The following is a 26,929-nucleotide window of genomic DNA, read 5'->3' on the forward strand; positions in this document are numbered from 1 at the left end:
CTCAACCACAGTCAACATATAGAACAGTTCCATTACCCCCTCAATTTCCCCTGTGCCCCTTTGAAGTAATTCTCACCCCTTACACCCAGCCGTGGCAACCATTGATTTTTGTGTGTGTGTGTCCCTAGAGTTTTGCCTTTTCCAGAACGTTATATAAATGGAAGTATTCCATGTGGAGCTTTTTGAGTTTGGCTTCTCTCATGTAGCATGATGCGTGTATTAGTTATCTGTTGCTGTTAAATTACCCCCAAAACTTAGTGACTTCAAACAGCAAACATTTATTCCCTCCCTGTGTTTTCTACTGCTCTCGTAATAAATTGCCACAAATGCACTGGCTGAACAGAAAGCGTATCCGGTTGCAGGCATGTATGTTCCCACCAGCTTTATACAACGTAATGAAAATATAATAATAGTATTAAAAAACCTGCTAATTTGGAAGGTAGAAAATACCTCATTTTGATTTTTGCTACTAGTGGAATTTAACACTTTACATCTTGAACTGGTCACTGGTAATCTAGTTTTATAAATTTTTGAAATGTCTTCATCAGTTTTTCCGTTAGACTCTTAGAATGTGTTTAATTTGGTCCCAGTATTCATGATGGGTCAAGTAAGAGAGAAGGCAAAGGTAGCAAGGCCAGGTGCGGGCTGTTGCAGTGTCCAGAGCTAAAGGCAACAGAACCAAAAGCATGGAGTAACAGTGGTGAGCTTAGCTTGAGTTCCCTGGAGATCAGGTCTGGGACAGGGATGTTTGCTCAGATAATTTACTGGGGGAGTGCTCTCAGAAGAAGAATGAGGGCAACAGGTTATATTCAATTGGAGACTAGCTTCAGCCTGACCCGTGTAGGGAGCTCTAGAGAAGGAATTATCCCAGAGTCAGTCCTCCTTGTTAGGAGAGCATCTGGGTGCGGGGCATGACTTTCCAGGTATGATGGCCCCCATCGCTCAGGGATGATTTTCTGGAGAAGTCGGTGCTCTTGGCAGTTGGGAATGAATACACTGGGGCCCCTAAATGAGATCCAGACAGAACACCACACCGCTTGCCTCATTGGAAATACAGGGGACTGGACAATATACTAATAGTCCTTGAAGGGTCTAGAGTTACGGGCGTTGACCAGCCATACTGGCGTTGACTATAGGAGAAGACAGGATAGCAGATGTTTCCTAAGTGTTCATTATCAGGTGACTGGCTAGAGAGTATCACCCACTGCAGAAATAAGGATGTCAGGAAAGGGGGAAAACTTGAGGAGAGAAGATGAAGAGTTGAGATTGGGGGTGGGTAGGGATGAAATTCTGGAACTTGGGAGGGACGTAGGGGCTGGTGCTATGGGTGTGAAGTTCAGCTTCATAGAGGTGTTGCTTGGAGTCCCTGGCTGGATGAAATTGCTACAGGGAAGAGATTTTAGACGGAATCAGAGGTGGTTGCAAATGGAAATCTGGGCAGAAGAAGGGGTGCAGCACACGGAAGCTGAGGCAGTGGTGGCGTTAGGAGGAGGACCAAGAATGGATTGTATCTCAGAAGCTGAGACAGGGAAGAGGGCCAGCAACCAGGGACGAGCCGGGTCCATTGCCACAGAGAAGCCCACTTTCAGCAGAAGGGAGGTCCTTGGATGCAGAGACTGAGAAGCCGCTGCTCCCCAGGCAGCTTTGAGAGCTTCTGGATGGTGATGGGGCAGAACTCAGTCAGCTTGGTGATAAGAAGAGAGTTTGGGGCCAGGAAGGAGATTATGAATGGAGACAAATACTTCAAAACTATGGTCTATAAATGGGAAGAGAAAGGCTCAGTGCAACTTGAAAGAGCCCCAGTGTCAAGCAGGCATTTCTTTGTCTTTCCAGCCCTCTCTCTCCTGTCTTCCTTTCTTCCACTTTCTTTTATCCACTTTCTTTCCTGATTTTCTCTTAATTGTTGGTCTGAACAATCTCATGAGCCCAAAAGGCAGCAGTGGAGATGGAGAGATTGAAGACGGCAGAAAGAGAGGGGGGGTAGTCAATGGATGGCACGCTTGAAGGATGCTCACCCGCAACTTAATGTGTTATGTCACTTATACCTAAAACAAAAAGGAGGGGAGCGAGAAGAAAACTTGGAGATCAACTATCTAAAGCCAGTTAGTGGCAGCCTTTGGGCTCAGCCCCCTTTCTATTTATTATCGCCGTTCATTGCTGTTTCCAGTAGGAAGTATCATTTATGGCTACAGTGTCTAGAAAGCTTGGTTTAGGGAATTCCCTGGTGGTCCAGTAGTTAGGCCTCTGAGCTTTCACTGCTGTGGCCCAGGTTCAATCCCTGGCCGAGGAACGAAGATCCTGCAAGCACATGGTGCAGCCTTGGTCCATTGTCACTCCCGTTGATGACAGGCAGCCATACCCAGTGGTGAATCTTTGGAACTCCACCCTCCTTACCACTGAACAGTTGTCCTCTGGTCCAAGGAATGTGTTAGCCCTGGAGGATGGGATCACTCCTTTCCAAACGTCATCCCCAGCAGGCTCGGAGAATGCCCAGGGTCCTCTCAACAGAGAAGCATAGAGGCTTTCTCCATGGGTGTATCAGAACCACAGAGAACAAGCACGCCCCCCTCTATTGGAATCTCCAGTTCTGTACCCACAGAAGGTCAACCTGTCGGGTCCCCACTTACCCCTTTACAGACCAGAATCCATCGAAGAAGAAGAAGAAAAATCAGTCCCTGAAAATGCTGACTAATAGCACCAGCTTTGGAATTGGAACGATACTATTTTTGTTTCCATTCTGTCTTTATAGTTTGAACTTTCCTTTTGATATTCTGTAAATATTCATCATCTCAGAGCCTTTTGAATTGCAGTGGCTTTTAGTCAAAACTGAACAAAATATGCCATTTGAATAATAACCTCATTAAAGTGAGGTAAAAGGAATTCTTTTCCTTTTGTACAAGCCAATTAAGTGTCTTTACAATTAAAAAAAAAAGTTTAGCACTTTATACTTTCACATTCCATAAGCCTGTTTTTAATTAATAGAGGGGACAAGCTTTAGGTACGTGGTACGTATTTTGCCTCTGGTGTTGTGCAATTAACATTAATGAAGCGTATTAAAATTTGGTGAAAGAGGAAAGGGCTTCCCAGGTTCTCTGTGGGTTCATGCCTCCAGGCTGAGGTGTTAGGTATAGCAAGTTTCTTTGTTGGATGCTGTTTGCGGTTCCTTGAGACAGTGTGCAGGCAAGGGTCAAGGTAGCTGCTGTTGAGAGAGATGGAGCCAGCATTCCACATGCCCAGCCTGTCTCAGAAGTCGGGAAACACTGAAAACAATCAACTTTGAAGAATCTTATCTTCTCTTGTGGATAAAAAGGAAGGGTCTAGAGACAAAGGGAGTAATAACCACTGAGGCCTGGCAGGTACCCAGCAAGATACTGGGGCTTTGCCCGTCACGACTTTGGGTAGGGTGCATGCGGCTGTCCTCAGTTTACACGTAAGTATCAGAACATGGCTGAGCTAGAGTTTCTCTCAGCACTTGACTCTAGCCATATTCTAGGGAGCGTATCTAACAAAGAAGGTACTGTGTAGTGTCCTTGAAGTCAGAGGACCTTTTTATTTTATTTTGTTATATGTCGTTCTTATTCATTTATTCTCTTCTTTATTTATTCCGCCTGTTTCTTTTTTTGATAAGGAGTTTCACTGTTTCTTTTTTAAAAATATTTATGTATTTATTTATTATATTTTTGGCTGCATCGGGTCTTCGTTGTGGCATGAAGGATCTTCCCTGCGGCGCGCGGGATCTTTTTCTGTTGTGGCATGCGTGGGTTCTTCATTGTGGCCCATGGGCTTCTCTTTAGTTGTGGTGTGCGGGTGTTCTCTCTCTAGTTGTGGCGCGTGGGCTCTGTAGTTGGTGGCACGTGGGATCTCTAGTTGAGACGTGCGGGCTTAGTTGCTCTGTGGCATGTGGGATCTTAGTTCCCCAGCCAGGGATCGAACCCGTGTCCTCTGCATGGGAAGGCGGATTCTTTACCACTGGACCACGAAGGAAGTCCCTAGTTTACCTGTTGCTGATACTTACTCTGACCATAGGAAGTTTGCTTCTAATTGCTTTTTCTCCTGAACATAAAATGGAGATAAAAAACATGTCACCTAGAGTTCTTATGTACACAGAGCTCTTAATAAGTGCTTAACTCATATTTAACACTCAAAAAAAAAGAAGTATCAACAACTCTGAAAAGGTGGACCAAATATTTGAGATGCAACCTGGAAGGTGCCCATATGTAAGTCATATATTCAGCTGACCCCAACTACGTCACCGTTTTAGGTTTTAGATAGGTGATGATTTGGAAATAGATCAGACAACAGAAAGAATGAGACAGTTTCCCTATGAGACTTCCATTGCCCAGTGATAATGAGATTTGCACAAATACTTTTTTAGAAGAAACAGTGGTTTCTTTTTTTCTAGTTAAAAGATTAATTCATGCTTTCTACCAAGCATTTAAAGAAGAATTAGTATCAATCCTTTGCAAACTCTTCCAAAAAATAGAAGAGGGGATACTTCTCCACTCACTCTCTGAGGCTAGTCTTACCGTGATTCCAAAACCAGATAAAGACGTCACAAGAAAAGAAGTCTTCAGACCAGTATCACTTATGAAGATAGATGCAAATATCTTGTAAACTATTCTAGCAAACCAAATGCAACAATATATAAAAAGGATTGAAATTTATACCGTGGCTAAGTGAAATTTATATAAAGAATTCAAGGTTGGCTTAACATTAGAATGTTAATCAGTGTAATATACCATATCAGTGGAAAAAAGGATCATGTCAATAGACGCAAAGAGAACAAAGTTGAGGGCTCCCATTTCCCGATTTCAAAATTGACTATAAAGCTTCAGTAATGAAGACTGTGTGGTCATAGCATAAGCATAGTCATGTAGATAATAGAATAGAATCGACAGTCCAAAAATAAACTCTTACAGGTGGTCAGTTGATTTTCAGCAAGAATGCCAAGACAGTTCACTGGGGGAAAGAACAGTCTTTTCAACAAATGATGCTAAAACAATTGGATGTCCACATGCCAAAGAATGAACTTAGATGTCTTGTGTTCGCCATACATAGGAATTAGCTCAAGATAGATCCTAGACCTAAATGTAAGAGCTAAAACTATAAACCACTTAGAAGCAAGATAGGAATATATCTTTGCGATGTTGGGTTAGATAGTGCTTTCTTAGATACAAGCACAAGTGACAAAGGAAAAAAATATATATATATAAATTATAGTTCATCACAATTTAACACTTTTGTGTTGCAAATGTTACCATCAGGAAAGTGAAAAGACAATCTATAGAATGAGGGAGATGGTGCAAATTGTATATCTGACAACAGACTTGTATCCAAAATATATAAAGAACTTTTATAATTCAATAATAAAAAGATAATTACCTCACTTAAAAATTGGCTCAGCATCTGAACAGACAGTAGATGTTTCTCCAAAGAAAAGATACAAATTGCCAATAAATACATAAATTGCCAATAAATACTAATGCTCAACATCATTAGTCATTAGGGAAATGCACATCAAAATCACAATGAGGCGCCACTTCATACTCACTAAGGTGGATACAATTAAACAGACAAACAAACAACCCAAGACAGATTTAATGACAAATACTGGCAAGAATGTGGAGAAATTGGGATCATAATACATTGCTGGTAGAAATGTAAAATGGTACAGCCACACTTTGGAAAACCGTCTGGCAGTCCCTCAAAACGTTAAGCATAGAATTAACCATATGACCCAGCAATTCCACTTCTCCTTGTATACTCAAGAGAAATCAAAACATATGTCTCCATAATAACTTGTAAGTGACTATTCATAGCAGCAATATTTCTAATAGCCGAAAAGTGGGAAAAAGACGAAATGTCCATCAGCTGGCAAATGGTTAAATGAAATGTGACGTATCCATGCAGTGGAATAGCTTTTGGCCACAGAAAGCAACAAAGTACTGATACGTGCTGCAACATGGATGAACCTTGGAAACATTAAGTATAGTGAGAAAAGTTGTTCACGAGAAGACCACATGTTGTGTGATTCCATTTATATGACATATCCAGAATAGGCAGATCTAGAAAATAGAAAGCGGATTAATGGTGTCTGGCGGATGGGAGTGGTTAGTGACTATTAATGGATACAGGGCTTGTTTTGGGGGATATGAAAATGTTTTAAAATTAAAATGTGATGATGCTTGTATAATTGTGAACATATTAAAAACCAGCGAAGTGCACACTTTCAAAAGCGTAAATTGTATGCTTTGTGAATTACATCTGAGTAATTTTTTAAGAAATCCATGCTTACATAGAAAATTTGGAAAATAACAAAAACAGTAAAAAAAAAAAAAAAAAGAACTAAGCAACCTAGTGATATCCTGCACATCCAGAGCTAACATTTTTCTGTATTTCCTGTCTTGCTGACTGTACGTATAAAAGTCTTTTTCATGGGGGCGGGGGTGGTGGCTGGGAAGGGATATGAATTGCACACGTAACACTTAATTTCCTCCTTTTTCAATTGATTTGAGAAATTGGGGAACCTCTGACTTAATCCTTGCTGATTTATCTTATCTTCTGTTGGATTTTAAGTTGCTTCTAGTTCATATACAATTTTATAATTCTACCTCATTTATATATCATTATTACTCATTCTTATGCATAAGCTTTTATGTAAATTTTGAGGATCTCTGTGGGAATGAATCTTGGAAACTATCAATTTGCTAGGGCTGCTGTAACAAATTACCACATATTTGGTGGCTTACAACAACAGAAATTCAGCCTGTCACAGTTCTGGAAGCCAGAAGTCTGAAATCAAGGCGTCTGCAGGGTTGGTGCCTTCTGAGGAGGGGTCCATTCGGCGCCCTTCACTAGCTTCTGGTGCAGGCGGGCACTCTTTGACAGCCCTTAGTTTGTAGATGCACCTCTCCAGGCTCTGCCTCTGCCTCTGCCTTCACAGTGCCTTCTCTGTGTATCTTCTGCCCTTCTCTTCTTTTGTAAGGACACTTGTCAATTGGATTTAGTTCTACCTTAATCCAGCGTGATCTCCTCTCAAGGTCCTGAACTTAATTACATTTGTAAAGACGCTTTTAACAAATAAGGTCCCATTCACAGGTTCCTAGTGGACCTATTTTTTGGGTTCACCATTTAATCCCCCACAGAAGCAGTGGCATATCAAGGGGGTAGCAGGTGGCTGTAGGGATAGTCTGCCCCAGGCACGGGCAAAATGGGGGAGCATTGTTTGTAGAAAATTCAAAACCAATAATAAGGACTTCCCTGCTGGCACAGTGGTTGAAAATCCGCCTGCCAATGCAGGAGGCACGGGTTCAAGCCCTGCTCTGGGAGGATCCCATATGCCGTGGAGCAGCTGGGCCCGTGTGCCACAAGTGCTGAGCCTGTGCTCTGGAGGCTGCGAGCCACAGCTACTGAGCCCGCGTGCCACAGCTACTGAGGCCTGCGCACCTAGGGCCCGTGCCCCGCGGCAGGAGAAGCCCCCGCAATGAGAGGCCTGTGCATCGCAGTGAGGGGTGGTCCCCACTTGCCGCAACTGGAGAGAGCCAGCGTGCAGCAGTGATGACCCAATGCAGCCAAAAATAAATAAATAAATGAATTTATTAAAAAACCAATTTATTAAAAAAAAACCAATCATCATGCAGTGGCAGTTCTGAACATTATCAGTGATAAACTATTCCTCCCTAGAGGTATGAGCTGCTGCCCTTTGCACCGCCCCCTGTGTAACCCACTACTTGGAAACAGGATTACCAGGTGAAAGAATGTGGATATTTCTAATTCTCATGATAAATGTTTTCAACTTACTATCCATGGGGTAGGAATATATAGTCTTACCAGCTTTATACAAGGTAATAAACATGTGATAATATAAATAACTTGCTAATTTAATAGGCAGAAAATATCTCATTTTAACTTTTGCTACTGGTGGAGTTGAACACATTACCTCTTGTGCTGGTTATTTTATAATCAAGTTTTATGAATTTAAAAAATATCATTGTCAGTATTTCTGTTAGACTCAGAATATGTTTTTCTTGTTGATTTGTAAACACTGGTTACATAGTGAAAATATGGATTCTTTATAGGATTGCAAATTTTTGCCTTTTTTTAAACTTTATTTAGATAACAGATTATTTTAGTTTTTAGATAGGCTTTTCTTTATTGCACACCAGTATTTGTTTTCTAAAAACTCAAGATTCTTCACCTACAGTTTTCCAGAAGGATGGAACAAAATCAGATTGTTGCAATAGTAATAGGTCTATGAGAAGTCTCTATGAAAAGAACACTAAGTTTTTTAAAATGAAAGATAGGAAATATTTCATTTCCTATATCACATATTCCATGCCATTGGTGTGGAATCTGAACACCATCGGTTTCCAGCCCCTTATTTTACAAGCAAGAATCAGAAACTCAGAGGATTTGGTGATTTGCTTGAATCTGGGACAAAACACTGAACTTTTATCTCTTAAAGCAGTGGTCCTGTAAAACTGTACCCTGTGTCTTTTTCTCTCGTTTCATGTGTTAACTAAATCCCCGAAACGCTTTTTTTTCTTCCTACAAAGCATTTATTTATGGCATTTTTTTCTTATTATAAAGACAGCACATGTTAATTATGGAAAAAATAAATACGAATAAACTCAGAAAGAAAACAATTTAAGACACTTTGGGTTCCATCCACCCCTAGAGACAATGACTGTTAACATTTTTGTCTATGTTTCATTAGCATTGTGTGTGTATGTGTGTGTGTGTGTGTGATCATACAATATTATATATTGTTTTTAAACATGAATGCTTTACAGAGTCAATAGATTTGTTATTTTAATGGCTGCATAGTATTCTATCATATGCATATATTCCAATTCATTTAATGATTCCCCAGTTGTACATTTAATTTACTTCTAATGTGTTGCTGTTATGTTGCAATTACAAACACTGTGGATAGCCTTGAATATATTTCTTTATACAGTTCTCGTTAGTACCTTAGGATGATTTCTTCCAAATACAATTTCTTGATTAGGATTTAGGATTTTGATTCACGTGAAAGGCTTTTATTTTTAAATTTTTTATTATGAAATTAAATATGTGCTAACAAAGAGAAAATATAACAGACCTCCACTTAACTCTCCCCAAGCTTACTTCTAAAATGTAGATTTAACTTGACTTCTAAAAGGAATGTATCCAAACAGTTTGTGCCTATCTCTTTAGACAGAGCATTTCCACCTTGATATGTTTTACTTAATACCTAGTAAGTGCTGGTTCTGGTGTTGGCTTTTTCACAGCACACTTTCTCCTTTATTCCTTATGTCTTACTTTAAGGGCTGTTTCGATTTTATAGATAACGAAGCTGAGAACTGAATGAGCTAAGGAAGCACAGATTCAACTAGGCGGTAGAACCTGTGTTCCAACCTGGGTGACCAACTCATCCCAGTTTGCCCAGTATGGTCCCGGTTTTGGCACTGAAAGTCCCACATCCCAGGAACCCCCTCGTCCCCAGCAACTCAGCACAATTGCTCACTTAGAATCCAAGCCCTTCCTGAGCAGAATGGTCTCAGATGCGACCTTCTAGGGCATCCCATTTCCAGCTGTCTGTAGTCCTGAAGATAGTGAAGAATTGGTTATTCCGGGGGGAGCATGGATCCTCCTTGGTTTTAGAGCGTTTCTGTCTGTACAACGTGGGATGTTTTCTTTCAGGTCACTTCACGTGCTTGTGTGCAATGCAGCCGTGTTCGCTCTCCCCTGGAGCCTCACGAAAGATGGCCTGGAGACCACCTTCCAGGTGAACCATCTGGGCCACTTCTACCTTGTCCAGCTCCTCCAGGACGTCTTGTGCCGCTCAGCCCCTGCCCGGGTCGTCGTGGTTTCCTCGGAGTCCCATAGGTGGGTTAGAATTGGATGTTCTGTTCACGTGACCAGCTTCCTCACACCAGCTGATGGTCCCCCCAGCCTCTCTTTTTGCAAATAATTTTCATTAGTCCTGCTCCAGAAAGTGTGTACTCAACCTGGCTTACTGAATTTATCGAGGTCTTTTTTTGTGTGTGTGCCCGTGATGGTGGGTGATTATTTGGGGGTAGTGTCGACAGCAAGGTAGATAGTTTTTATAACTATACTTCAGGTCCCTCATTGATTTTGCTTTGAGATGGAATAATAATTGATTAAATCTGAATTCCTGACCTGTATTGATTTGTCATTCACCAACTTCACCATCTCACGAAGAAGAATGTGCAGTTATTCTAGCAGGAGAAACAATGCAATTAAAAACTGCAAGATGAAATCCAGTTGTTTTATAATGAGAAATTAGGGAATTCAATGCAGACACTAGCTGTGTAATTGTAGAAAGGGAAGTACTGTAGTTAGAACATATTATAAATCTGGCCACGACTCTTTTGGTCAAAATTTCAATTAAAACATCAGATGGCGCTGCTTTTCTGTTACCATTAGGAGAATATTCAATCGACGAAGACGACAGTTGAAAATTTCCTCGTATTTTCAGCATGTTTTGTTTCTAGAGCTGGATAAACAACTTTGTCTAAAGAGAAGTACCCTGAGAAGATAAAGGACTTGCCGGGTGAGGCTAGATTTAATACATGTTAGGGAGATTTTCCTGGTGTGGTTGGGAGCTTTCACTCCTACCAAAGTAGCTGGAGAAAAATAATGTGCAAGGGCCTGTTTTTTTTCTCCCTCTTCTTCGTCTTAAGTCCTGAAATGTTTTAGTGACCCAGAATGAAGCTTATTTTTTTAAATCATGCTTCCATAAAATGTAACCCCTGGGACTTGGAAGAGAGAGACCAGCCAAGGGTTAGTCTGAACCCTTTATCACTCCCAAACACAGGGGCTTATGGTTGAAATGACACACTGCAGATAGATTTACTTTTACCATTTGAAATTTATGACGGCCGAAATGAAAGGAAAATGCCGGTAATAATCCTCCCCTGCGTTAAAAGACATGAAACATCTCGTAATTAGGTGGTAACAAAATCGGGACATCCTTATCTTTGCAAATCACACCGGGTTCCTGAAAGTGGAGTGGCCTTGTTCAGGCGTGAGGGAGGCTACTGCGGGGGCGATGGGGAGAGAGCTCCGGAAATAAATCTGCCAGCCCCAGTCGTTTGCCAGATGTGGAGGGCACCACGGGATACGTTTAAATGAGCTGGTATTTAATGGGAGATTCTGTGGAATTGTCAGCTGCTTCCTTCCCTTTGTAAATCTGGATCTCAAATAAGTATTTCATGGGACGTCTTTGTTCTCTCCTTAACTGCAGTGTAATTCGCACTTACCTTGGAGATCTGAATCTTGATTTCATTTAAAAGATGGATCGGAAGGCAGGGCCCTGGTCTCTTGAATTCGATCCATTGTAGTTTCCAGACCAGGTCTTCCTGAAGTGTGTGTTATCAGGCCCGCTCCTGTCTGGCGACGGGCACTGGTTTTCTACTTCCCGATGACCTCTTGCCCGCATTAAAGGGTGTTTGTACAAAATGTTAATTCTCCCAAGCTGGTTTGTTTATTACACTTGTGTTGCACCCCAGAGCCCGTGTGAATACTGGGCGGGCAGTCCTGGGAGAGCACTCACTTGCTGCTCAAGGACCCAGAGCCCTAAACCATGTCGTAAAACGGAAGGGTTGATATCTAATTACCTCCATAAACCTTGGCGGAATCTCTTCGTTGGAGTCAGGACCCCCTGTTAGGGGAAAAATGAAGTCCGATGTTTGCAGAAAATATTATAGCAGACTGCCCCAAGGCAAAATATTTATTAGCCTCCCCGAGTCTTCCCTGTATTTTAGTTACTTATCTGGAACCGGAGCAAGTGAATTGAAATCCATCATATGAAAATGAGAACTTCCTTGCTGTGAAAAAATTTTTCAGATAACAATTAAAATGGAATGAAAAGAGTGGAGTGCTGGCTGAAGGGCTGTAAATGGCAGTGCTGGCTGAAGGGCTGTAAATGGCTGCAGCTGTGTTGAGTGCCAAGTTGGCACACACACACATACACACACACACACACGCAGCCTCTGATGCAAATTCAGTCCTATTCTTTGAACATACTAGCTTTTGTCTACATAGAATCCAGCCTAATTATTTTAGTTGGGTTATTTAAAAATCCTCAGTTTAAAAGAAAAAAATAAAGGAGCAGTATATAGAGAAATACAAGATAGAGGTCCTCTCAAACAGCAGATGTTAACGTCCAGAGAGCAAATGCTAACATTCGAGTGTCCTGGTAGGAGGATAACTCTATTAAGACGTTATTGTTTAGCTTTGTCAATTTTTCAACTTGAAAACAGGGTAGGCAGCTTTTGTAGATTTGTTTTGCTGCCTCTTGAGCTGTGAGAGGTGAACGCGGTCATTTTTCAGGAAGCGGGCCCCGGCTCAGAGGAATCGGAAAGCTCGCCCACCCTCTCTCCTCCCTGGAGGACTGTCAATACCAGCTAATCAGGCCTTAAAAATGAGTGTGCCGCTCAGGAGCTCAGCAGGTCAGGAACTCAGGGGTCCACTTATGGGGGAGGGCTGTTTGCAGAGGGCGGGCCTCCTGTTTAGTAGCTGTTTCTCCATCTCGAAACCTGCTTTCAACCTGGTTCCATCTCATTTCTCATCATGGTGGATTTTGTTGTTGTTTCGCCTTGTTTCTAGGTTGGGGACTAGGAATGAATACCTTCTCTTAGCGGTTGAGTCTACCCAGTGTTCCCCAGGGCATGAGATACTTCTGCATTGTCCCTAAAAGCCAAAGCAGGGAAATCCTTCTAAACATTAGAAAGTGCTGCATGCAGGTGTTCATGAAGGACATAAAGCCTCTGAACAGAATGGGAAAATTTTCCTTTTGAGCAAAGCTCAAAACAAAGCTTTTTGTAATAAAGGAAACTTGGCTCTTAGTTTGGAATTCCAAACCCGCGATCGAACTTCAGTTCTCTAATCCCGTATTTAGGCCCTACTGTGTGTCATAGGCAACATTCAAGGAGCTCACCTCCCGAGAACTCACAGTCTAGGGTTGGAAGCAAATGAACAAATGACTTGCAGTCTGTATGGAAGGACAGAGGCACAAGGTACAGAGGTGGCCTGATTTGCTTTGTTGCTAACGTTGCAGGGTGGCAGGTCCTTGAACAACAGGAATAGCGTGGACCAGGTCCCGGAAAGTGGATACTTAATTTCCATCTACCCTGCGTGGCTGCTTTCAGTCTGTCCCTCGCTGCCACCCTAGAAATCACTGTGACAGCAAGCAGTGGAAGAGTTAGTTAGGGAGAGCTTCCTGGAAGAAGTGACACCTGAGCTGGATTGGGCTAAACAAAGGATGCCAAGAAAGCCGATGAAAGCGGAACGAAGAGTGAGTGAAGGATGCTGCCTTCGTCCCGTACCTGTTAGATGTTGTCTAAATCCTGGATGCTCTTTTCTACTCAGAGCAGGTAGAACTTCTGGGCCATACCTTAGATCATTGCATCCTCAACTCAACAGTCCTTATTTTTTTTGGTGACAACTCTTCCGTAACACCTTATTACTCTTTTGAAATAAAATTAAGAAATATGAATAATATAACTTCCCTGCATACATGTTATAATTCAGTGCGCTAGCTTACCTGTAATGTAAGGAAAAAAGTGAATGTGAAGCAAAAGAGCATGTGTTCCAACATGTCAGTGCTTGGGCGGGACTTCAGGGAAGGTAAGTTGTCAGAGAGCCCAGGTGTGCGCCATTGCAGCCTCAAATGCCACCAGCCTCGGGTCAAGCCTCACCTCCCCACCCAATCCCATAAAATTCCAAAGCGCGCTCATTCCTCATTTACATGGTTGTGGCATGCTGCTCCTGGAAATTCAGCGGCTGTTACTACTGTGCATCTGTGTAAAGCACAGCTCGGCTCTAGGCTCAGATAATTACACACAGGCTTTCATGTGCCTGAATGTCCAGTGGGGCCATCTTCCTTGAGCAAGGCTCCGAGTGCGTGGCAGGACATCTCCTGTCCGCGGCCCCCGCCGGCAGTCGTTATGACAACCAGAAAAAGGCTCCCATAAATTTTCAAATTTCCCGCTAAGTTTCACTGCCTCAGAGGATTAAGCTCGGAAGTCTGGGCTCTTCCTGTGGTCTGGGGACTTGGAAATGGGCAGCGGTGATTCCTTTCGGAGTCTCACTGCCTCATCCACGCCAGCGTCTCTGGCCATGATCTTTGTTGATGACTTCGGCTCGGCAAGGTGATTTAACACCGGAAATGGGATGTCACTGACTGAGTCCTGGAGAAGGGGTATTTAATTTCCATTAAGACATGAATTCCGTCTGCCCCTGGGATTCTCTTCTTGGTCATAGCTCCATCTGAACTGCTCCTTTAAGCAACAACCAGATTATTCCATCATTTTCGTTTTACCTTTTGCTTTCCTTTTCCACAGTGGTTGTCTCCAGTGCCCTTGTTGTGCTCCCTTATTACTCGGGGCAAATGCCCAGAGTTAATGAAGCAGACTCCAAGGGGTCCTTAATGAAGATGAGACTGTCATCTAGAAAATCCCTTCTGTTATGATCTTTTTTTTTTTTTTTTGCTTTTTAGGGAAGTCACTACTTTGTTGTTATTTTTTAAAAAAAAAGAAAGAAAGAAAGGAAAGAAACAAACAGCTGGTGTTTAACGACTCCGTCAGACCCAATTATAAAACATCAACTACTTGCTTTGATTTGTGTGTGTCCATGGCATGGATATACTTAAAAACGGTCGACTCTGCCAGAACTTCTTTTGGCTTTGTTTACGTTTATCTTTTAAACGTTGAAGACTATTGGTGGCACCTCACCAAGGTTATAACCCGTTTATAATCATTAATTTTTAATCTACAAAAGAGTCTTGGAGGCAGCAAGGCTCATCTATATTTACTTGGATGCTCAAATGAAAATAATACAGGACGCAAGCATTGGCTAAAATAACCCAGGGAAGCCCTGTCAAAGGTTAGGAATGCGATATCTTTCTGCTTCCAAAAGCAGCAGCCCTTTATTTAAGATGTTTTTCCATTTAATTTAATTATCCTTGAACTTCCTGTTGAAGGTTTTGAAAAATATATGTTAGAGGCAGGGGTGGTGGAGTGGGACTTCAGCATGTGAAGACCGCTGCATTTATGAGTTTGGGCCTTTATTAAGTGTGCCTTTGGACCCCGATGGTTTATATTGTGAAATCCCCATTGTCTATTTTTAAGGAGACTTTGTTTCGATGTTTGCCCAATTGAGTTTTCAATCATCTCTGCATAGTTTTTCTCAGATTTCTAATAAAAACACAACACTATATAAGAAGTCAGAGACTGGCCGTTTCATATCTTTTTGTTTGTTTGTTTGTTTAAGATTTACAGATATTAATGATTCCTCTGGAAAACTAGACTTCAGCCGCCTTTCTCCATCGAAAAATGACTACTGGGCCATGCTGGCTTACAACCGGTCCAAACTCTGTAACATCCTCTTCTCCAGTGAACTCCACCGCCGCCTGTCCCCGCGTGGGGTCACGTCGAACGCGGTGCACCCCGGGAACATGATGTACTCCTCCCTGCATCGAGGCTGGTGGGTGTACACGCTGCTCTTCACCTTGGCCAGACCCTTCACCAAGTCCATGGTAAGTGAACTGCCGCCGCAGACACCTCCAGTGCGCCTTTACGGAAAGGGTCCTAGAGAAACCCAGGCACACGTGCTTTCTGCGCCTCTCACCTCTTGTGAGGATGAGTCTGGTTTTGATCATCACAGCATCAGGCTTTAAGGCTCTTGGACACATTTCAGTGGGCTTTAGGTTGCACCTGTTTCTCTAGAGGTGTCTTGGAGGGCCAGAGAGAAGATGCGCTCTTTCAGTATTGTGTTAATATGTGGCTGAACATCTTCATGGAGATGATCTGTTTGCTTTCGATGTGATTTTTTTTTGGTTCAGTAAGCACAGTCCTTCAAAACTGTGTTTTGTGTTAGTAGGTGAATGACATGGATTCATGCCTTTTGAATTATTAGCAGATGTGATTCCTTTGTTTCCATTGAGAATCTGTATCTGTTGTTCTAAATTCTTCTTTTAATGGGTGTAAACCTTTCCTGGAGAATCCTTTTGTTGGGCTACAGGTGCACTTTATTCTTCTCCAAAGGTAAGTCCTTTTGGGTGAATCACACGACTGTGGTTAGATTTGGACATGTTCGCAAAGGTAAGTGTGAAGTTCTTTCTGTTTTTGATGGTCCTGTAACAACTGTATCTGGAAACTTCTTCCCTGAAAGAAGTTTGAGGAGGAAGTCATTAGAATGAAGAATGCACAGTTTTATACAACATATTTGGTTTATGGTACTTTTCTAAAACACAGGCCTTTAAAAAATGTTTTCCTATTTAGTGGACACCAGTGTTCCAGTTAAGCAAACCTACCATGTAATCCTCAGAAACACCTTGGCTTTTAGGAGTAACAGAAGTCAAGTCATTGACCTCTGATGTTCTGGGCAAATGATCCCATAGCCTCTGAATACAGTCTGCTGCCTTCTCCTGCAGCCCTTCCCACCCACCCTCATTGAGCTTCATGTTTGTGGATGGCTTTTAAAACTGCAAGGAAAATCTTTTGACCTGCCTAGGAGAAAGTAAGTGCGTGCTTTTTTAATCTTCATCAACCAGATGGTTGTTATGCAAAGCAAATAGACTTAATCCAAGAGGTGACTACTTAAAGAAAAGAAGAAGTGGGAGAGTCTCTGGAGAGCAGTTCTCCAAGGCCAAGGCCGGTGGAAAATGAGAAAGCGTGTGTGTCCCAGGATTCTGAAGCTTCCCCATCGGCAGGCTGTCCATGATTGCGTGAGAGTAGGTTCTCCACGAGGACATCTTTGACCATGATTTCCGCTCGTTGTCTTAAGTTAGGTCCTTCAGTAGAGATGATAAGGGAGAATATGGGCCTGGACTGGTGTCAGTGCCATTGACAGTACCATGGATGAGTTGTTCAAGTTTATGCAGGGGGTGAGGAGTGGACAGCATCCTTTCTCATTTTCTGCTGGCCCTGTACCTTCAAGACCAACAGCCCAATCATCGCGGGGCTGTGACTACAAGGACTGTGATGGCGGGTGGTGAAACCATGTCCCCATTGGGTGTGGTCTCCAGTGGATGAGGGCTTGTTGATGGAAAATGATAGCCACTCTTACTCTGCGATGGGACCACAGGGCTTAAAAACCCTGCACAAGGGCAGGTGGGAAGGAAGAAGAAGACTAGTTCTGGGAAAGTAAAAGGTGGAGTGAATGGTTGTTTCTTGGGGAGGGGATCATTGTCTAATAGTTAACATGAACACAGCACATAAACGTGTTTAGCCGAGTCAGGCTGGATTGTCTGCTCCTTGGACGTAACGAGGATTTCTGAAAGCGCCAGCAAATTATGTCAGGCAGGCAACTGCGTTGGGATCACAGAATATTGCTGTTTGGCTGGTAACTATAGTCGGGACTCAAGCCAACGGGAAGACAAGAGCGTGGAGTTGGAAACTGAGACAGGAGTGTCACCATACAGCTGGGCAGCACAGGAAGTTAGGAGAAGCTCCCCACTGAATGTGCACCACACCGGGATCTGGTCTCAGTGGTGCCCGATGCCCAGCCTAAGTGGCTCCTTCCTCCTCCTTCACCAGCCGGTGTACAGAGGCTTCGGCCACCCCCCAGCCTGGTCCCCAGTGCTCGCAGCGGGAAAGTGCCCGCTGGGAGCAGTCGTGGGCAACATATAAAAGAAGACCTGCTGGCTGTGGCCCTGGGTGAGAGGGAGGTTTGGGAAAATGAGCAGATAACCCTTGAGAAGGTTTGGAGAAAAGTGGAGACGTCACCAAAAGACCCCCCAGATTTGGTTAAGTTGTATTGGCAGTGGTGGAATGTTCCATAAAAGGGCAGGGGACGTAAACCCTTAGCCTGTGTTAGAAAAGGGATTTGACATGACTTCCTGGTGGTGGCAAGTGTGAGAAGGCTGCTGCCTGGGACAGTGGACCTACTGACTCTCTTGCTTAGGATCCTGATGGTCAAGCCCCAGCTCTTACCCTTGGAGTTGGGAGAGCTTGGGCAAGACACTTGACCCTTCTGAGCTTGTTCCCTCGTAACCAAAATGGCGATAAAGGTTGGCATGAGGATTGACAGTAATGGATTCACGGTCTGTCATATCTTTATACATTTAGGTATTTGGTGGGGTTTCTTAGACCCCAGAGTTCCGTACGACTGAGGTTCGTAAAGAGATGGAACGGGAGCCCTGGACTTGTCAAACTCACGGCCAGTCACTTCTCTTTGACGAAAATGTAGAACTCTGTATGTGGGACAGAACTCTGTACCAGTATAGACCTGGGATGTACTGTTTCACTGGTAGGACAGACTGAACTACAGATCCAGCCTCATGTTCTGTCCTTCCATACAGGGCTTGGCATTGCTTCCATCGCGACAAGACATTGTTTTGTGGATGAAGGGCGCACTTCTGCCATTTTAATGCAAACATGTTTTTGGACCTAAGCCATGTGGTTGCATCCCCATTCCCACCCCGGGTAGGAGTTGGATCCTAAATGCTCATGGAGAACCTGAGCATAGATTCAGGGTTCCCGTCTCCCAATGGCTAGTGTTCTGTTTGGGCTTCATCTTTGCCCTTTCTGCCTTGCACTTCAGACAAAGCATTTTCCTTTTGACCTGAGGGCTGCTGGAGTGTGCATTCCATCGCGCAAGGTCAAGGAAACTAGAAACACAGCCAGCCTTGTGCCCGGGAGCCCTGCCTGCCTTCTCCACTGTAGCCGGCTCCCTGAGGTATTAAACAGCAGTATTCTAATATAAACGTCCCTTTTTTATTTGCTGTGACTTGCTGTGACTGCGGTGATTTTAGTTACCGTAATTAGGTCACCCTTCGTGGAGTCAGGCTATTTTAAGTGCCTCTTTAAGGAATATTGTGGCAGATCAGTAATTTTACAATTGGATATTCTTGTGCAACTTTATTAAATGTAATCTGTCTTTTAAATGTTGCCCTTTTACAGTTATACATTTCTAATTGTTGCTGTAAATGCATTATCACTTTGAAATTAATTAATTTTTCCATTTTGCCCGCCTGCAGTATGATAATCACTAATGAGAAACTCTTAGGGATTAATTCTCAGCACAGTGACCCCTACTGGTGGAGCCGTGTCTCTGACACTTCTTCCTCTTGTGGTACAGAGGTCAGGACAGCCATATGGGGGTTTCGGAGGGAAAAGCGTTTTTCCCTCTTCCCTCCAATTTATAATAAAATTAAAGTAATAGATAAAAATGGGAATAGGATTGTCTTAAGTATTGTTTTAAAAATGATGCAGGGTTCCTTAGCTGCTTGTGCAACATCTTCAAGGAAAAACTAAACTTTGCTGGAAGCTTTCTAGTTATGAAGTGACATCCATCTTACGTGTGTCATTTGCTTATTTTCCCATCTCTCTAGCTTGCTTTTTATTTAAATACTCTAAAATTACATTTTGCATATTGATGCACTAATGTATATTGTATGTTAGTGTATGTAACATATTCATACATACGTATTACCCTCTGGGGCTTATTTCACAAAATCAGGCATATTGTATTATCTGGTGATCTGTGAGATTTTTAAAAGTGGGTCTGTCTATTTGCTATGGTTGCCATACCCCCAAGTAACATGCAGCTTGGCAGGTAAGGCCAGGCATTGTGGTGCTTTACGTATCAGCATATATGTCTTCATTTATTGCTTACAGCAGTTTGACGTTAGAATCACTCCCCTTATTTTGCAGTTAAAACGCATAGGGAACTTAGCCAACTTGTTCAAGAAAATGAAATATCAGCTGGCAGACCCTCTGCCAGCTACTTGTCCAAGTTCATTTTCTTTGTCAAATATACCACCGCCGCTGCCACATAGATTCAGTCCTGTGGTTGTGTCTCCTTTTTAAAATGTTTGAAAGCACCTTCCTGAAATGAACCCTCTCCCCGTTTTCTCCCCCACATACGCTTGAAGTGCTGGTAAACAACGTCTTAGCTCAAGTTCCTAGGTCCATGCCAGCCTTTTGCTATCAGTATGTAAATTTGAAGCTGAGCCCCCTCACATGCCTCTTAGCGTGTTTTGTGCAACCAGATGTTTGCGATGGCAGGTAACGGTAGAAAGAGTATCATGTGTTAGGGTAGCAAGAGCTTAGCAGATGTTTTAGGGAACCGCGTTTTCAAATCGTTTTACATTAAAAAAAAAAATAACAACGGCTCAAGTTTGTCGAACTTCTGAAACGATTGGGTTACGTTTCCTGGGGCCGCGCAAAGCCAGTCATTGTGCTGAGTTTTAACAGATGCGCAGCTACCCTGCTAATGGATGGGCCTGCGATGCTGGTTCTGTTGCAAAGTTATAAATTATAGCTAGAAAAAGCACACGGTGTCGTTCTTCTAACCTTCGGGAAAGCCAAGCCTGGTAATTCTGCCCTTGAATAACCCGCTGCAGGGTGATTTATAGTTGTACAATTTAAAACATAATGAAGGAGATAATAGATGTTGATTTGTTCTTTAAATTAGTATTTTAGAAAAATACTCCCCCCCACCCCTCCCCATGAAATACCTGCAGCTGACTACACTCTGGATACTATCAAGGACAAAACTCCCTGTCTGAATCTTTATTGTTACATTGGAGTAGAAAAGCGGGGGCCTTTTTCTGCGTTGGGAGGAGGAAATAGAATTTTCAAAGTGGAAATTTCAGCATATTCTTCACTGATCTAAATATTTTGAGACTCCTGAGTGAGGGTTGAATTCTCTGGCTGCCTCGCCCTTGCCAGGCCAGATATGTTAGAAAACCAGACTCCTAGGACCTCTCTGTGGTTGGGCCACACGTGGGCTTTTCTGCAAACCCCGCCCCCCGCCTCCACGGTGGCTTCTTTCCCTCGCCGAAGCTACATCCCCGCAGCCTCAAACATTCTTGTTACTTTCCAGGATTATCATTAGCATTGGTTTTATTCATCATCTCTCAATCCTGTCCGGAGCTTTAAGGTTTGCAGTGTTTGCCCAATTTTAAGTCTAAGGGATATGGTCGAATGAAAAAGAGCATAGGATTTAGAATCATTAGGCATGTGTTCAAAATTCAGGTTTCCCCTCTTTTTTTTAGTTGTATAATTTTGAAACGATTCACCCTCTCTCAGGCTCATTTTCTATCATCAGTTTAGATGTTTTGGACTGTGACTCAGCACCCAGTTAAAAGTGGTTGGCGTATCAGAGGTTTGTTTTTCTCATATATCCAGAAGTCCCTAGGCAGCCAGGGGCTTCTTGAGCTAATATTTAGGCAGCTCCGCTGTGATTGTCTTGGCTTTTTCCTCATGATTATAAGATGACTGCAGCAACACCAACCGTTGCATCCTGTGTGATAAACTCTGAAGTAAGGGTGGGAGGGATGAGGCCCCTCTTTGCATGCCTTCCTCCCTTATCAAGGAGGAGAACATTCTGTCTCAAAACTGTCCTCCCTCGTAGACTTCTCAGCTCCCACTGGCCAGGATTGAGCCACCCGTCCAGTTCCTGGGTACAAGGGAGGCTGGAAGAGTGCATTTTGGCATTTTGTGTTTCCGGGGTGGGAGGCAAGATCTGATGGCAAGGAAAAAGGGTAGGATAATGGCTTTTGAGCAGGCCCTATTGAACAGGTGTACATAAAGCTTGCTCATCTGTCTAATGGGAATGCTGTCTGTGTTATAGGGTCATTGTGAAAGCAAGTACGAATTAAATGGGAGGCACCTGGCCTTATCTGGTCCCCTTCCACTCACCCAGCTTTACCTCAAGCCACTTCTGGCGCCATTCTCCTTCCTTCTCCAGGTTGCTGAAGTGCACTGCCCTTCAGTCTAGAACGCACCTTTCCCTCCCTGCTTAGTTACTTTCTGCTCATCCTTCAAAACTCAACGCAAACATCACACTTCAAGGAAGCCTCCTTAGATGAAGCCTTGGTCAGGACCCTCCATTCTGTGCTCTCATAAGAGTCAGTGCTTATCGTGTGATACTGTCTGACGTGTCATAACGCTCCATCTATATGTGCCAGGGAATGAATGAAGGACCCCAGAATTTGTCCTTCGTAACGTTTAACAGAAATGCAATTTAGAGAAACAACTCCCGTAGTTTTGTGTTTAGTGTCCGTCTTGAAAGTGCTGTTTTTGCCTTCACACTGCTGTATCCCTGGTCCATAAGGTACGTGCTCAGTAAATACTTGTAAATAAATAAACGAAAGACAGTTAGGTGCTTAATGAAGGACAATCTTGAATCCATTCTTTTTCATGAGTCTCTCTGAGGTGGGCAGGGGATTGCAGTTCAGAATGTGTAGGTACAGAAACGGATGAGGCTAGGGGGATCCCCTGCCCCCAGAGTCACACAGCTGGTCCGTGGGGTCAGAACCCAGCCCCCTGCCCCTGAACCCCTGGTCAGGGGAGACACGAGGGATCCACCCAGTGGTGTGAGTATGGTGAGAAGATGCGGAAGGAGAACAGCAAGGCGTGGGAAAGAAACACTTCAGAGCCGGGCAGCTCTCAGATCCAACCCCAGCTCCGTCCCACACTAACTCTCGGGCACATTTCAAGCCCTGGCTAGCATCCGTGTGTATGGGCTCGTGTTGAGAATTGAACGGGACCATGAATGTGTAGCATCCATGTGCTAGGTGTTCAGTAAACACTCACTGGCGTTGCTCTCGTTGACGTGCGTCGAGAGTGGAAGATCATGAGTGTATAGCATTCAGAGTAGGCTAGATGTGCAGTAGACATGTTTTTATCATCATCGTTTTTTCAAACAAGGAAAGGGCTGTGTTACTTCCCGTTGCTTGGAAATACCCATTCCACTAATGACAGCCCCGTGTCTGTCACAGAAGATCTAATTTTCCCTGTGAATATTAGGCATGAAAAAACCATATACAACCCCGAGGGAGAGCTGGACAACATACGGAATGGTGACCAGGCCTGGACCCACAGTGCATAACGTAAGCCCTCCTGGCGGCCTGTGTAAGTACCCCTTAGCTTTGAGGAAGGAGTCCCCCTTTCTTGTTGGAAACAAAGAGGAGGAGGAAGGTATGCTTGGCTTTGTGAGGCCAGGGCTCTTCATGGCTGTATTTTTCTCTGCCTTGCCTTTCTGTGTTTTAAGTCTGGTTGGGCCTTTGTTCCCGAATGAGTGCCTGAGAGGGGGAAAGAAATGACTCTCTGGCCTTAATACGTGTGACAAATTTTTTAATGAACATTTAACCAAGATTTGAAATTCCCCTAGTTTTATCTTCCGCGTTTCCTTTTCTTCTGCGTCCCCGCTGGCTCTCGGGTAATGCATTGCCTCTTTTTAACTCTCTTCCTAGCTCTTTTTATTACTTTTAAGTTGGTGGAGCCTTCTTTGATCCTCCCCCTCCAGTTTCCTTTTCTCCAATTTCATACTTCTTTCCAGTGATTTTTGGCTGCCGCACAGTTTCGATATCGGAGGCCAGCACGGTTAAACACATGCCAGGAGTTGGTGTTGCCCTGCGATGATGTTTCTGAGACGTTTCTTCTGTGAACATTGATTTTCTTATAACTCACCGGACATGTTGATTTTTCCTCGTGAGGCGGAAGGTAGTGTTTTTCCAGCGGCAATAGGAGAACTCGAATCCGGGGTTCCGCATTGTTCAGAAGCGGAAATCCACACCCTCCCCTTCTTACTACACTGAGATGAACGAATACAAGATGTCTTCTCATCTTCCCTGAGGACCTACTAAGTGCCAGGCTCCACGCTCCTGGGTTTACGTCTTTGTATCTTGTCTTTCTGAATGTAGTTTTAGAGTTTGCTGTAATCAAGCAATCGTGTGTCTCTGAGCAAGTCATATCCCCTTTCTGGGCCTCCATGTTCCTATCTGTAAAATGAGTCCTTTAACCAAGATTAGTTGTCCCATGGGTTTTGGGTTTTACAGTGTAATTTGAAAGGAAATTTTTCAAAAAAGAGACTAGTGCAGGCTCATATGCTTTACTCTGAAAACTCTGGGTTTTCAGAGTATGCTTTACTCTGAAAACTCTGGGTGAAAGACAAACCCACCACCATAGACTGTCACCATAATTTTGTAAAAGAATAGACATTGAAATGCCAGAAACTGTAGGCAGGACATGATGGTGGGACAGAAAGCAGCCCTTTCAGTTGAGTACATTCGACTTCAGGGAAAACCATTTCATTGCTCCTTTGGCCATTGTTCTCAGTATTGAAAATGTTGGGCTTACCCTTGGGAATGACCAGGCTAGAAGATTCCAAAGACTGTTTCAGCTGCAGAATTCTCCTGTGCCTCTCTCAGATCCCAGGTTCCAAACTTTCAGCAGCTCTTACTGCATCGCAGTTGACTTGTGAGCATGGAGCATGCGGGGATACGGTTTGTGAAACGCAGACCTATCCAGCGTCGCCAGAGTCGGGAGGAGAGCGAAGCAGTAGAGGGTCGAATCAGGGCAGACGCTGATCCAACACATCGGAGTGTTGTTCCTCATAAGCAGCTATTTCGGCCTGTGCCCTTTTGTGACACCCTTTCTGCTTATCTCCCAGTTTCTGTGGGTCTGGAACCCGGCCTCTTTGCTTTAGGGTCAACCTGTGAGTTGCAGTCAAGGTGTCAGCCCAGCTGTTGCCGTTTCAAGGCTCAGCTGGGGAAGGGCCCACTTCCAAGCTTGTGGGCCTGTTGGCAGGGTTCAGTCCTTTATGGCCTAGAATACTGAGGACTTTGTTTCCTCTCTGCCTTTTAGCCGTGGGCCTCTCTCTCGGTTCTTTGGAGTCACAGCCCTGTATAACCAAACCCCAGAAGGGATATCTCATAACTTTAGTCCATTCTGTTTGGTAGAAGGAAATCAGTGGGTGTGATCCACATTCACAGGGAGAGGATCTCACAGTGGTGTCAGTACTAGGAAACATGCGAGCATAGCGGCTTAGAGGCTGCCTAGCACACTTTTCAAATTCAGTTTTATTTAGTCTTTTGTGTGCGTGTGTGTGTGTGTGTGTGCGCCTTTCGGTAAGCTGTCTGGTGGCAGATTTACTCATAGGTCTTGCTGGTTCTTGGCCTTAAGCCATAGCATTCGTTATTGATGCCTGTGTCTTTGCCTTGTTGTTCTCCTGTTTCATCCTTTCTGCATTCTTGTCTTTCCTCTTTCTGGGCTGAGAGGTACCAGATGCAACCGTTTAAAAAAAATACACGGCTGTTTATGCATTTTTGTCTCATGAAGAGAATAAAGAAACGTATGGATTGTGTTTCCTCAAGTCAAGTATTTGTTTTCATGCTGTTTGAGAGGGGGCCATGTTCATGAGTGGCCCAAATTTTCTCTCTAAAGAAACACCTATTGCCGAATTTTGAGTTTCAAAAATTGTCCAGAGATCCTGGACTTTTTTTTTTTTTTAAGCCATAAAGGTAGATAAGGCTCACCAATCATTTCAAATCCCACGTGGAATATTATTCTTATTCCAGACTCTGTATTTTTTGTCGTCGTTGTAGTTTTGGGATCTGTTTTTAAGTAGGAATCTAAGAAAGAAAGAAAAACAACTAGTATTCTGCTGTTTTCGGGAAAAAAGAGACTGATTTTGAACACTGCAGTTTGGTTTTCACGTTACAAAGCCACTCCTGTTAAGATGTACAATATGTGAAATGTCTTATTTAGTAATATTCTAATTTCCCCCGTGAAAGATCGTGCCCTTCTCCCCAGCAGGGGCTTTCTGCTTCTCCATCTCCTACCATGTACAGAATCTGCATCACTTGATACATTTTTTCCTTAGGTTTCATATGATGGGGTCTCTTTAATCATTTACATGTTTGAAAAAAAGAAAGTGAAATATTCTTTATGAAGCCAAAGTAATCCACAGGAGTGCATGGTGTTTGTTCAGCTGGATATCTTATTTATTTGAAGTACTGAGAGAAATCTCTTCTGACTGCTCAAAAAAGGGAAGAATAAACAGTACGAGTGTCCAAGTAATCTGAGCCAGAGAGGCCCTCCTTTCACAGAAAAGTTATAAAAAGTCTATTTGCGAGATCCAAAAAAAATACTGTATATCAACTACTGAGACCTTCCTAATGTTTTCTTAGTATTCTCACTCTTCAGAAGAAAAAAAAAAAAAAAAAAAAAAACCTGTAAAATCTGGGAACTTTAGAATTTGGGGGGATGGTTTAATATCCCTAGGCAGGTGAATGCAGTCAGTCTGTTTTTCCTTCTTAGAACATGACTTCCCTGGCTGCCTTGGGTGTGTGCTATGTGCCATTTGTCTCTTTGTTGACTCTTTAGAACCATCAAAGACCAAGTAATGGGTAGAATGGCTGAAATCTCAGCATTAACCCTGAGCGCATTTCCTATAAAGGAGGCATTAAGAAGAGGTTTAGAAGTAAAAAAAAAAAAAAAAAAAAAAAAGCAACTTATTTCAAAGAAGTATATCCAGTCGTGAAAATAATATAGATTTCCTCTCTTTTTATTCCCTCTGTTACAAACATTAGAAATGAGCTGGCATATTTCTTGGGGATGAAAAGTAGGGGAACACACGAGATTTCTTTATCCTGAACCTGGAACGGTCTTTTCTCTGCTGCAGTTTGCTTTCCGCTTAAACCCAAGCTGGTGCATAACATCTTCCAACGTCGCTTTGTCTCTGTCGACTTTGTATTTGAACCCAGAGCGAAGGTCTTTTCCAGCCAAAGCCAAAGTCAAAAACAAAATTAAAAATTTAGCTTATCTTCGCCAAGTCTACCTGGCATGTCTCCATGTTGGGCTGTGATGTGCAGATTTGACCTGTATTCTGTGCAGGATGGGGGATTGACTGTGAGTTTTCCCTGCATAAGCGTATGTTCCGTAGGCCTCGAGGACCAGGGCAGCTGAGAACAACAGCAGCAGCAGGTCACACCGAGTAGGACTCACCTGTGCCGAGAGCCCTGTTCTGAGCACCTCTCATGTATCAACACATGACACGGCCCACTCATTCCGTTCCCACGGCCCACTCCCAACAGAACGAGGTGGGTAGGGCTGAGAAGAGCATGTTGACCCGTTTTGTGAAACAGGAGTGCCTTGCCTTGTAGCAGAAAGGCCATGCGTGGGCTTCC

The 26,929-nt window shown here is 43.4% G+C and overlaps 1 protein-coding gene across 1 annotated transcript in view; it reads left to right on the forward strand.

Annotated features, from left to right (window-relative positions):
- Positions 1–26,929, forward strand: part of WWOX (WW domain containing oxidoreductase) — a gene marked incomplete at its 5' end in the record, with an annotated part of 978,520 nt that overhangs the window by 272,838 nt on the left and 678,753 nt on the right. Inside the window, 2 exons of the mRNA XM_082677668.1 lie at positions 9,685–9,870; positions 15,280–15,544. Of these exons, the coding sequence (XP_082533794.1) occupies positions 9,685–9,870; positions 15,280–15,544 (451 nt within the window). The remainder of the gene's footprint in view (positions 1–9,684; positions 9,871–15,279; positions 15,545–26,929) is intronic.

This window comes from Grampus griseus (assembly GCF_964374135.1).
Source record: "Grampus griseus genome assembly, chromosome: 19".
Lineage (NCBI taxonomy): Eukaryota > Metazoa > Chordata > Mammalia > Artiodactyla > Delphinidae > Grampus > Grampus griseus.